Source organism: Narcine bancroftii, chromosome 7 (assembly GCF_036971445.1).
Source record: "Narcine bancroftii isolate sNarBan1 chromosome 7, sNarBan1.hap1, whole genome shotgun sequence".
Taxonomy (NCBI): Eukaryota; Metazoa; Chordata; class Chondrichthyes; order Torpediniformes; family Narcinidae; genus Narcine; species Narcine bancroftii.
Window position 1 is genome coordinate 4302087 of NC_091475.1, and position 12558 is coordinate 4314644.

Sequence of the window (12558 nt, forward strand, 5' to 3'; positions counted from 1 at the left end):
ACACATCTAATTTCCAGGTCAATATACTTTCTTGCCACTGCTAAGGCAAATTTAGTAAATTTCACTTGATGGTATAATAAATTTAATTTGGGTCTAGTTCCTTCTATATTTCCCAACAAAAATAAATCTGGATTTTTGGAAAAACAGTGCCAGTGGTCTGTCCCAGAAATTATTTGTCTTATAATCATGATTAAATTCTGTCCATCTTTTCTCACCAATCATAATATTCAAATAGAGACAAATCTGTTTTTGAGATTATGTATATTTGTTCTTTCAGAAGGTTTTCGATAAAGTGCCGTATGAATTATTCAACAAAATGAGAGTATATGTTGTTGGAAACGTGGATTGAAATAAGCAGCATCTGTGGAAAAAATGTATTACAGAGTATTTTTCAAACTTTTTTCATAGTACAGAAACTAATAACTTGGAAGTTTTTGAATAAATTATTGTTAAATTGTAAAAGGTGAAATAAATTTGTGAAAGGAATGGTTTGTACATCCAAGTTTGTCAGCATTAGTAGTAAGTAGTTGGCTAGCAATGAAAATACTGAGAAAGTGTCATTTTCTAAATTTTTGGCAGTAACATTCTTCACTTGATACAATATCCTGGTAGTTTTCAGAAAAATAAATAACTTGACTCCTTCAAAGTGTGGAAAATGATTAAACGACTCTCCCACTACATCTTTTATGAAAAAAGTCAGTTGAAAAAGACAACTCTCTTCAATTCTGTCCAATATTGCTGCTCTGTGGCCTTGGTATTGCCAGGAAGTGAGAAAGGCATTTCTTTTCTATTTATCTATTTATTTATTTATTTATTTTTCACACCATAAATCACATTAGCCGTGATATACACTTTTTCTTTTTCACACATATACAGTGACTTTTTCTCCCCCCCCTCGCTCCTGAGTAATAATTATGTTGAAATTGTAAATCTGACTGCTCTGTAGGGGTTTCCTATATAGAGATGGGATACAAAGGGTTCGTATAATCAATGGATTGGCATCAGATTGTCACTGTCAAGAAAGAAGTACGAGGACGCGAGCTTCAGAGTCAACTTCAGGAGTGTTTATTAGAGTGAGACATCACGGAGAGCAGTCCCTGTAACAGCCAGGGCTCAGCTCTGAACTACACAGTTGCACAGCTTGAATTTATACAGTGAAGTAAACAAGTTAGTTTGTAAAGTCATCAGAATGGGCTACAATGATAATAAGGAGTTGATCACATCCCAGGAAGTGAAGGTTGTTCAAAGAACATAGTGTGGTTAAAGTACTTATTATAAAACAAGGAAAGTTATCTAAAGATGTTCTTTAGCAGACTTAAATGTTATCTGGAGTTATTCTTTAGCAAGCAGCACCCAGGACCAGATGTCCTCGTGGTTTCCCCCTTGCTGACTCATTCCGTTCTCACAAGCAACTTTTATATCATGCCACTAACCCTTTAAGAATTACTCTGCCATCTACAGTATCCGTCCATTTTGCAAATTTCTTCCACAGTCACTTTTATTGCATTCAACTCCACTCACTCCCAAATTGTAAAACTGCCTCCCACATCTAAACTTGACTTATAATTTTAAGTCTTTTTTTTGAGCCAGTATAATCCGGTAACAGCGGGGAGTTTTGCAGATGAAGTAAAATATTATCCTGTATGACCAGAATTCAACTAAAAAATATTGCAGTGAATTTTCACTTGACCATGGAATGCATCAATGACATCCAATGGCGAGTAAGCACATGTATACCCTGGTAATGTTTTTGGGGTGTTGTATACCGGATTTTCAAATAAATATTTAAATTCAAGCATAATGTATCTGAATGATTTGGTACATACATTTATTTGAATTATTAATTTTATTGATTGTTAGTTATTTGCTTTGAGTTGTAGGCACGACAGTTGGCTTCACTTCTGATGGACGCAGAGAGAAAAAATGAAGAACTTGATGGAGTGCTGAAGAGTCAGCTTCTGGAATTTGATCGTGCCAAGGCTGATATTGAAGAGCTTTATCAACACAATTGTAAACTACAGGCCATTTCTGAAGAACATGAATCCTTAAAAATTATTTCAAAAAATCTTTCCCAAAAGTAGGTTTTGCTAATTTGCTGATTCTATTTACCTTTTAAAGAAACATAGCTTCGGCATTGTATGTCGCAGTTAAAGGCCTTTCTATATGATATAATTATAGTGGTTTGTTCTATCATGTGGAAGCCAATCAGTTTCCTGTAAGTAAAAGGAATGGGAGTATACTTTTGTTAGTCTCCTTGTGTCCCTTCAAAAATAACATTAAAAAATTTTTAAGTACCAAGCAACAAAAGGGGACTTCGAGCCTTGAAGGGTAGCAATAAGTAAAAAGAACTTGAGGGAAAAGTTACATGTTAGAATGTGACATTCCAGAGGAGATTAATTGTATTTCTGTAATTTTATTCATAGTCTTTATATTTTTGATTTTGGATGTCTGCTTAAATTTCTATTCCATAAACTTTTTTCTTCTAGTTTTGATAATGTAGAAAGGCAGTTTAAAGAACTTCAGATTGAGCATAACTCGTTGAGCAAACAGTGTGAATTATTCAAAAATCAAATGGACTCCCTTAAGCAACAGAATGATAGGTAAGCCTACCTTATAATGCTTTTTTAAGATATTAATTGATCATATATTAGTCAAATGATATTGGGGGAAAATACCAAATTAACTTGTTTGTTTTGAATTTTAGGTGCCTTGCTCAGTTGGCAGAATTGGAAAGTCAGAAACATGATTTATACAATCAATTACAGGAGAAGGACAGTACACTATTGGGTTTGATTTGCATTTTGTTTTACCTTTGATTTTAACTTATTGAAAAATGCTTTGATAAATAGAATGAAAATTGGTCAAATGCTTTGTCATTTCAGATATTGAAAAGGTGGTATGACATAGAATGCTAGACATAGCACAGGATGTTTAGGGTTTTGTTTTATTTGCTGAAATCTGCCCTGCATCTTTTAACTTCCACATTTCTTGTCTCCCACCTTCATTTGACAATTACACTATTGAGAAATTACTTCTAATATGGGATGGTGTGGAAGATCTCCAGCAAAAATATTTGCATGTTTTATGTCTTCATTTTCTCCATACTGCTTGAAAGTGTTATGATTTGAACAGAATGCACTTCCTTGTACTTTGCCTTGGACACTTCAGATGTGCATCATTTTCATTGACCAAATGATCATTTCACTTGGAATTTGAAGCAGTTATCAGGAAGGTGGTGTTGGCAATTACTTGCCAATTGGTCTTCTGCTATCCATCTGCCCTCCTGCTCTTTACATTGAAAACTGTGCACAGTGCTCTTAAGAGCACGTAGGGGACTGTGGGTAAAAATTGTAACAGCAAAACTTCAATCTTTTTGGATAGTGCAACTTTCTTATTGAGGCTCTTTATTTTATGAAATTAAATACATTGTAGCAGATACAGCAGGGTTCATGGTGTAACTGATACAAACTAAATTTTATGGATGACAGATCAGAAAAACGGTACTTTAAGATGTTAGAAAAGTAATCTTTAATTATTTAATTATTACACTTTTTTCCTTTGCTGTTTTGTATTTTGGGTAGTGTTTTGAGAATCCTGATTATACAAGCAGAGAAATGCTGTTGGAAGCCTTGGCCATCCCATGAACTAGCAAGTTGCTAGATCCAGTGTGACCTTTCTTGGTTACATAACTTGAAATGACTGCAAATAAATATGAAGTAATTAGCATACCATTATTGTTGAGCCTGTCACATTTAATTGGAGGTCTTGCAGAGATCATAACTCACACACTTCAAAGTAAGAGATCAGTTGTTCAGTAAACGACAAAATCTATTTACCCAGTTAATAGGGAAAGTTTTGAATTCTCCGCTGGTAGTCTTTGAAAGCGCAATCATGAATATATTTAAGGGACACCTTAAAGGACAGATCAATAGATTTTTGAATATCAAGGGAATCAAGATATGGGGTTTACATAAAAATGGCACTGATGTTTACTAGAGTAGGAACAAGGGGATTTTCTTGCATCTCTTACAAAGATGCATCATCAAGATGCTCTTCATCAACTACAGTTCAGCATCAAAGTCCAAGACCCACCTCCAGACCACAATCTCCATCAGTACCGCAGTGGTGTCACTAGGTTTGGTGTCACCCATTGGGGTAACTCACGGTGTAACCCCCCCCCCCATGATTTTTCTCCTTTTAATTACTTCTTCATTCTCAAAAAAGTTATTGTTATAGGTTTAAAAATATTAATTACAACAATATTTTAGCTAAAACATCATAAAATTTGACAAACTATAAAAATACCAGCAACAACGAAAACAGCAACGTGTGCTTGTAGCACGTGCAGGCAAAACTACGTGATTCGAAGTGTCATTGTAACTGGGTAATAATGACAGCTCTGACTGGAGTGCATTAGAAGGTTATAAAAAGAAAATTAGCATAAAGTTTTAGCCTTGTAGGTATATTGATGCATGTAAGCTGGGCTTATGAAAAATGTTTTTGTAGTTGTAACTAATTACATGGATATTTTTATTAAAAAATAATAAATTTCTGCTGAAACACCACAAAAACCCCTGCTCTACTCGCTCTACACCTTTGACTGTGTGGCTTTGTCCGACAGCAACACCATCTACAAATTTGCTGGTGATACAATGGCAGTGGGTTGTATAAAAAGGGGAGATGAGTCACCATGCAGTTGGGAGATTGAAAACTTGGCTGAATGGTGTACCAACAGCAACCTTGTACTCAATGTCACCAAAACCAAAGAGCTGATGGTTGATTTCAGGAAGGGAAAACCAGAGGTATGTGATCCACTGATTATTGGGGGATCAGAGGTGTGGAGGGTGAGCAAATTTAAGTTCTTGGGAGTCATTCTCTCAAAGGATCTTTCCTGGACCCAACACACTAATGGTGTCGTGAAGAAAGCACGTCAGCAAATTTGTCGAGGTTTGGTTTGACATCGGAAACCCTGGCAAATTTCTACCGATGCGTGGTGAATTTAATTGTTTTGGTAAATCATTTGATTCCTTGTGTGGAAGATTTTTTTTCCCCTGAAACACTTTTATAGACTATTCTTGTTCATGTTCATCCAGTTACACACATCCAACCTGATCAAATAGCATTCCTGCTCCTTGGTGCAAATCATTCAAACACACATACAGACAACTAATACATGTGCAGGACAAATATACATATTTAAAAATAAATAAATATTGCTTTGTAAACGATAGAGTCTTAGATGGGTAGTGTGAGCAGTTCTTTTGGTCATTCAGCATGCTCACTGCCTGCAGGAAGAAACTCTTTTACAGCCTACTAGTACTAGCTCTGATGCTCCTGTATCTTTCCAAACAGGAGTACAGCTGTAGTTAAAAGATGCTGTGTGAAGGGTGATGGGGGTCCTCAATGTTTTTTCTCACCCTCTTCAGACAACGATCCTGGTAGATTACATTGATGGATGCAGGAGGTGGGAGAGACCCCAGAGATTCTCTCTGCCACTCTTATGGTCCTGTAGATTGACCTCCAATCCAATTTTCTACAGAAACTATCACATGGTTATGCAGCTGGCTAGGTAGCTGTCAATAAAGCTCCTGTAAGGTTGGCATAATGTTGGCCAGTAGCCTTGCCTGCTTCACTCTCCTCAGGAAGTGCAGTTGCTGTTCCTCTTTCCTGACAAGTGAGGAGATGTGTGTCCATGGTAGGTCACTTGTTAAGTGAACTCCAAGATATTTGGTACTCTCTGCTCTTTCCTCTACCAAGTTATTGATGTGAAATGGAAGGTGATCCTTTCTTGTCCTCCTGAAGTCCATGATCATCTCTTTAATCTTGACCATGTTGAGACTCGGGTGGTTATTCTTGCACCATATCACAAGATATTTGACCTCTGTAGTGTGACTCATCGTTGATGCTGATGAGACCATCTACTGTTGTGCCATCTGCAAACTTGATGACTCTGTTGGAGCTGGATCTGCAGTTGCAATCATGGGTCAGTAGCTTGAACAGGAGCGGGCTGAACAGTTATGTGCAGAGTGTTGACAGTGCTTGATGCTCTGCTACCACCCCTCTACCTTTAAAGTTCTCAACATGTATTACTAGAACACATTATATAATACATTGGGACCTGGCTGGTGTTAATTGGAATGACAGTTGTAGAAATTGATTGATGGGAACAAAAGTGAATTAAAGAATCTAGGTCGAGATCAAATGGTGCTTTCACTTCAGAAGCAGGCTAACATGATATACAGAAAGTGAGGTACAAAAGTCAATGCAACATGATGGCTACAATTTAAACAAGAGTTTGGTATTTTAGCTGTTTCCATAATTTCACAAAACCACCCTGATGGACTGGGAAATATTAAGGACTAAAGTGATTTTCTGACCATGTGAATTTGAAAATATTGTTGAAACATTGGAAATACAGTTCGGTGTGCTCGAGCTATAAAATACAAAGGAACACGCTTAGTTAAAATGTGATGACTTCTTAAACTTTTTTAAAATGTTTACAGATTTACAACAAAAGAACCAGGCACAACATGAAAAAATGAAAACAATGGAAAAGGAGAAGGAAGACTTGGAAGAAACTATTGACATTCTCCAAAAGGAACTTAGCAAGACTGAGTTAGCAAGGAAAGAACTTAGCATTAAGGTACATGATCTGCTTATTATTTCACTAAATTGATAATTAATTTATCCCACAAAATACTGTGGAAGTGTGTGCATGCCTATGTGAAGACTATGATATGCAGTTTATTGCTCACCCCCTACAGGATATTTTGTTAAATAGCTATTTGTGAGATAGTGAAGGTTAACGATTTTGAGAGCTGCTGCTCCATTAATGAGAAAAAGCAGTAAATACTGTACCTTCAAGTTCAAGTTTATTTATCATCCAACTATATCTGACAAGAAAAACTCGAGAGGGCTGTTAACTCAGCCTCTGACATCATAGGCACTTCACTCTATCGATGACATCTGCAGAATAGTGTCTTAAAGTAGTCTCTATCCTCAAGGACCCCCACCACCCAGTCCATGCCCTCTTCACTCTCCTACCATCAGGAAAAGGATACAGGAGCCTGAAGACAAGTACACAGCAGTACAAGGATAGGTTCTTCCCCTCTGCCATCTTTTTCTTGCACTATTTTCATTTATTTTGTAACGTATTTATATAAATATTTGCTCTATGATGTTGCTGCAAAGTAACAAATTTTGTGACATGTTCTTGACAATAAATTCTGATTCCAATCAATACAACCTGATTAAACAGTGTAAACACACAAAGAGATATAATGCACGTACAGACAAATGATACATAGACACTGAACCTATGTGTGTACATTAAAATAATTATTTAATAAATAGTCGAGTTTGTGGGGAATTGTTTTAGGAGTTCAACAGTCATTCTCAATGACCAAGGGAAGAAGTAGTTTTTCAGCCTGGTGATTCTGGCTCTAATACTCTGTATCTCTTTCCTGACGGAAGTAGCTGGAAGATGCTGAGTTACAGAGTAGAAGGGTTCTCAGATTTTGCAAGCCCTCTTTAAACAGTAAATCCAGTGAATCACATTGATGGGGGGAAGGGAGACTCCAGTAATCCTCTCTGCCACTTCATGGTCCTGTGGATTGATCTCTGATTTGATGCTCAACCATAACCATGCCACACAGTGACTTAGCTGGCCAGGATGCTCTCAATAGAGTTGGTGGCTGGTAGCCTTACCTGCCTTAGACTTTCCCTGACAAGTAAGGAGATGCTGCGTGTCCAGGATAGGACATGTGTACTCCAAGGAATTTGGTGCTCTCTACTACCAACCCATTAATGTGGTCATTTCTGGTCCTCCTGCAGTCCCCAACCATTTCCTTTGGCTTGAGAGAATTTCTATGCCATTTTAAATGTGAGAAATTGTGACTTTGTACATAGAATTCAAAAATTACCCATCCTTTACAGATTAAAAAAAAAATTTCTAACACTGATTTGAAGCTTTCACTGTTGTTGCACATCATTTTTCTTTCTGTTGAATGAGATTGGAGAATATTTTTTAAGTTGGAGGATGTACATTGATGGCAACTGTCCTTAAATTAGTATTCACACTTTGAAGCCTTAATGGTGTAGGGAAGTGCAGAAATTCAGTGCTTCTGCAATGATAAATGCTCTGCCAAGTTTGGGTTTATTTCAGAGGGTAAGGAATTTTTTTTAATCGTGCATTGACTTTGTCAATATTATTTATTAATGAATCTCTGAAAATATTGGCATTGTTGATGAATTTAAAAACATTTTTTTACATATTTTCATATACTTAAAGTTCTCAAACTAATTCACATAAATTCTTACATGGGTTCATATAATGTTTTCTTTGGTTGTGACATTCTTTAGTACAGGACATATTTGGCCTCTGTTCTCCCTAATAATATTGACATGTAGCTTCTTATTGATTTTTTTGCCAAAACCTGCTCAAATTTTCAAGTGGAAATCATGGTTAGCATGAATAGAGTTCAAGAATGCTATTAAATGTTTAGTCTATGAACTTGAGATTTAAATATTTTTAAAACACATTTATTCTAAAAATGGACTTGTATACACAAATGGAATTAAAGACTTCAATATAAATTTTCATAATAATTTGAGTTACTTAAAATCAGCTTATGAATTGACACTGAAAATATTCATTTTTATTATTAGAAAACAATTTTAACTGTATCAATAGAACTGTACCAGGTTAGGTCTAAGATGGTTCACAGCAGAATTAATGTTCATTGATGTGCAAAGGATTGAGCAGAACCAAGCAAAAGAGTCATTTCTGAAAGTATGCCCAGAATCCTGATTGTGCCAAAAGTTAAATGAATAGTGGCTTTACATTAAAGTGTTCTATTATTTTGGTGATTATTTTATTCCGCCTAATGTATGTATTTTATCTGTTGCTTCATAGTTGTCGTCCTTTGAAGTACAGAAGTCGCAGCTGGAGGCACGATTACAGCAAAAAGAAGCTCTTGTCCAAGCTCAACAGGAGGAACTCAGCAAACATTCCCAGATGATAGCAATGATTCATAGTCTGAGTAGCAGTAAATTACAATCAAATACTGTAAATCTCAGTCTGTAGTCTTTTTGTAATTTTAATGTGGAGAGATATGGGGATCGACTCAATTGTTGGATTCAGATCCCTGCAGCTGGAAGTGTAAATATTTATTCTATGCGATTAAAGCTAAAATTATTTTTAAGTAAATTCACAACCATTAAATAAGAACAGCATTTAAAATGTATTTGTTTTGGAAGCAAGTATTTGAATTCCACTACTTAGTATATGATTAAATGTAAGAATATATTTTGAAATCCATAAGTTTGGATTAATGACTCAAAGCCACATTTTTTGTTTGATTATCAGGCTCAACATGTAGGACAATGCTAAGAATATACCTAAAGTTTTAGTTGAAGTTTTGAAAAAGCGTCGCTTAGAATTGGGCAATTGTCATCTCAAACTTTAATGATTCAATACCCAGTGATAGAGTAAATAGTCAAATTCTACCAGTGTGTTAATACAAGATATAATGCTGTCTTTAGGTACAGTCCTGGTTTCTAATACCCAAAACAAGTTATAATTATTTTATTGTTACGAGCCCAAAGGACCCCAAAACCCAGCAACAGTAGATATTCACCAAGACAAATGGTTACTTAAACAAATGTTGCTTTTAATTATCTTTAAACTTGAAAATAGAAACAAACTTTAACTTATCTATTATTAACTTACTTAACCCTCTTCTAATTCTAAGTGCACGTTTGTGTAATGTATTTATAAGTTCAGAAAGGTTCTTTGGTTCACAATCCAGTCTCACTTCTCATTCCTCCAAATTCACTGGTTGCAGGCAATTCTTATACTGTGCACAGAATTTCACATGTTCACCAGCTTTGGTGCTCGAAAGGAAAATGGTTGCCACTCATGAATGATCTTGTAGGTTTTCAGAGAGAGATGTGTTGTTCCAGGACATCTACAACTGAGGTACTTTCCTCAGTCATCTCAGTGTCTTGCTGATGAAACTTGCCCCATCAGGGTTCTCCAGATGATAACCTCATTCTTTCAGGCCACCACAGAGTTCCTTTCTGTTTCTTTTATTCAAAGTGAAACATTAGACAGCCAGGCCTCTCCTCTTGCATGAACCACAAGGGCTTCGACCAGGCTGTCTTCCAAAAGCTTGCCAGCTTATCCTGGCTGACATTGTCAAGTGATCTCTGCTTCTCTCTCTCTCTCTCTCTCTCTCTCTCTCTCACTGAGACTGAGAGAAAGCCTTTTTTCCCCTCTCTGCTTACAAAACCACATGACCCTCTTGCAAAACTCTCTTGCAGACAATAGCAGCTGCACCCTGCTCTTTCATCTGTTGCCTTGATAAATAATAATCCATTAGTGATGTCTCTGGAGTACTCTTCAAAGCTCTTGCAAAAAGATGTAATAAGCCACTATATCTCCAGTATTTCAAATAAGATCTATTTTAAAGTGTTTGCATGTGACCTACTCTAACAAACCTTTCCCAATTTATCTCCCAAAAACATTTCTATATACTCTGTCACATTATAACCAGTTCTATTGCAGTATGTGTAAAATGTGTAAAATTCTTAATTGTGCAGTTCACCAGCTTGTGTATATTAGAAGTAGTTGAACAGTTCTTTTTCATCTTGTATAACAAAGTTTGACCAACTTGCAAAAGCACTACCAAAAACCAGAAAATATCCAACATCATTCTACTAAATACATGGAAATAATTGACAATGTGCACTTCTGTCCCTTATTTGATTTTTGTTCAAATTTGTTGAGTATTGACACTCTTGAAACTGTTGTTTACTTTGTGTATTTATTTGTATTCTCATTTACAATTAGCATGTACAGCCAAACATTAATTGCGTACATCTTTTTTATTCTTTTTCTCTGTTGACAAAATAAACTTAAAATATGAATCTGCTTAAACAATCCAAATATGGTTTGTACAAAAAATTCAGTAAAATTAATAATCCACAATAAATTGCTGATAGATTATTCAAGTATCTGCATTTTGAGAGTCCTCTGAAAGCATTGGTCAGACCTTTCCCTTTCTCCATGATCCAATCTTTATCTGAGGCAGGAGCTAGAATAGTGCTGGATGTATATAATCAGTTGGAAAAATTAGGTCTGTACATCAGGTCTTTCAGTGGATTTTTTAATTTAGTCGTTTCACTTTAAAATGTGTCACCTAATCATTTCAGTGAAAAATCCCATGATTGAATTCAAACTCTATTTTTTTTTTAAAGAAACAAAAGGCAAATGCTACAATCTTGAGCAAACAATGAGAAGCTGGAAGAACTCAGAAGGTCAGGCTGCAGCCAGAGGTAGGATTGATCAAACCTTTTAAGCAATAGAACTTCAAATAGTTTGGGGGGGTGGGGGGGGAAGGGGAGGGGAATGTGGTGCAGGAAGTGATTTTAATAATTTAATCAGACAAAAATGTAAACAGATGCACATTCATCAATATTCTGTGTCCCAAAGATTAGTACAGCTCTGGAGGCTATTTAGCCTGTGAAGTCCAAGCTAGTTTCCTGCAGAAACATTCTCGATATCCTTATTCTTATCAAATTCCCTCTAAATATTCCTTACACAAAGGTGACCAACACCAGCTTTGGGTTGATCTCAAAGTTGAAATTCTTGATTTCTCATTCTAATTTATTGTACATCTTCTAATGGCCAGGGTTGGACACAATGTTCCTGTTATAGCTTAACTTGTGGTTTATAAAGATTCCTTGATATTCTACTATTTCTTTGTATGTTTTATTAATCAATCCCTCAACATCTACTGCTTTCAAATATTTGCACATCTTCACGCAGGTCCCTATTCCTGAAGTCTTTAAAATTATATTGCTGGTTCTGTTATTGAGTCACATTTCTGCATACCAGATTCCAACTTCCATTGAACTATGTTGTTTCTCTATATTCTCCCATCCTACTCCCAATCTTGGTATCATCTGCAAATTTTGTCCTACATGTTCTTATCCAAGTTACTATTTTATACAGTATACACATATTTTTAAAGCCTAATTTTCAAGTTAATGAGCAGATAAATCTTTAAGTACTTCCCCTAATATATGTTACCATTGCAAACCTAAATCTTTGCTGCTCATGTCCTAGTTTTATTGTATATACCTCCCAGATTCCTGTGAGATCATGTTTGACGCTCTGACCTATCATTCCTCCGTCTCTGATGGATTTCAAATATATACAACCCTGAGATTCCTTCTTTGTGCATGCACGGCAGAATTACCTCCAATTGGTAGTGCAAAAAATAAGCTACACAGTGAAAACATATAACAAATTTAACTGAATGCAGTACAGAGAGAACTAAGAAAATCAATAAACTGCACGAGTCAATTAAATGAGTCCCTGTTGGAGTTTGTTGTTGAGGAGCCTGCTGGTGGAGGGTAGCAGCTGTTCCTGAACCTGGGGGTGTAAGTCTTGTGGCACCAATACCTCTTTCCTGATGGCAGCAGCAAGAACAGAACGAGTGCTGGGTGGTGGGGGTCTCTGATGATTGCTGCTGCTCTTCATGTAGTGGGGAT

General features: G+C 36.1%; 1 protein-coding gene across 4 annotated transcripts in view; it reads left to right on the plus strand.

The window, feature by feature from the left end:
* The window catches only part of cip2a (cellular inhibitor of PP2A), a 67684-nt gene extending 58369 nt beyond the window's left edge, over positions 1–9315 (plus strand). For all 4 annotated transcript variants that reach the window (XM_069888598.1, XM_069888597.1, XM_069888599.1 and 1 more), the window contains 5 exons: positions 1881–2077; positions 2487–2600; positions 2705–2787; positions 6504–6643; positions 8915–9315. In XM_069888598.1, the coding sequence (XP_069744699.1) occupies positions 1881–2077; positions 2487–2600; positions 2705–2787; positions 6504–6643; positions 8915–9085 (705 nt within the window). In that variant the 3' untranslated portion in view covers positions 9086–9315. The remainder of the gene's footprint in view (positions 1–1880; positions 2078–2486; positions 2601–2704; positions 2788–6503; positions 6644–8914) is intronic.
* The last annotated feature ends 3243 nt before the right edge of the window (positions 9316–12558 follow it).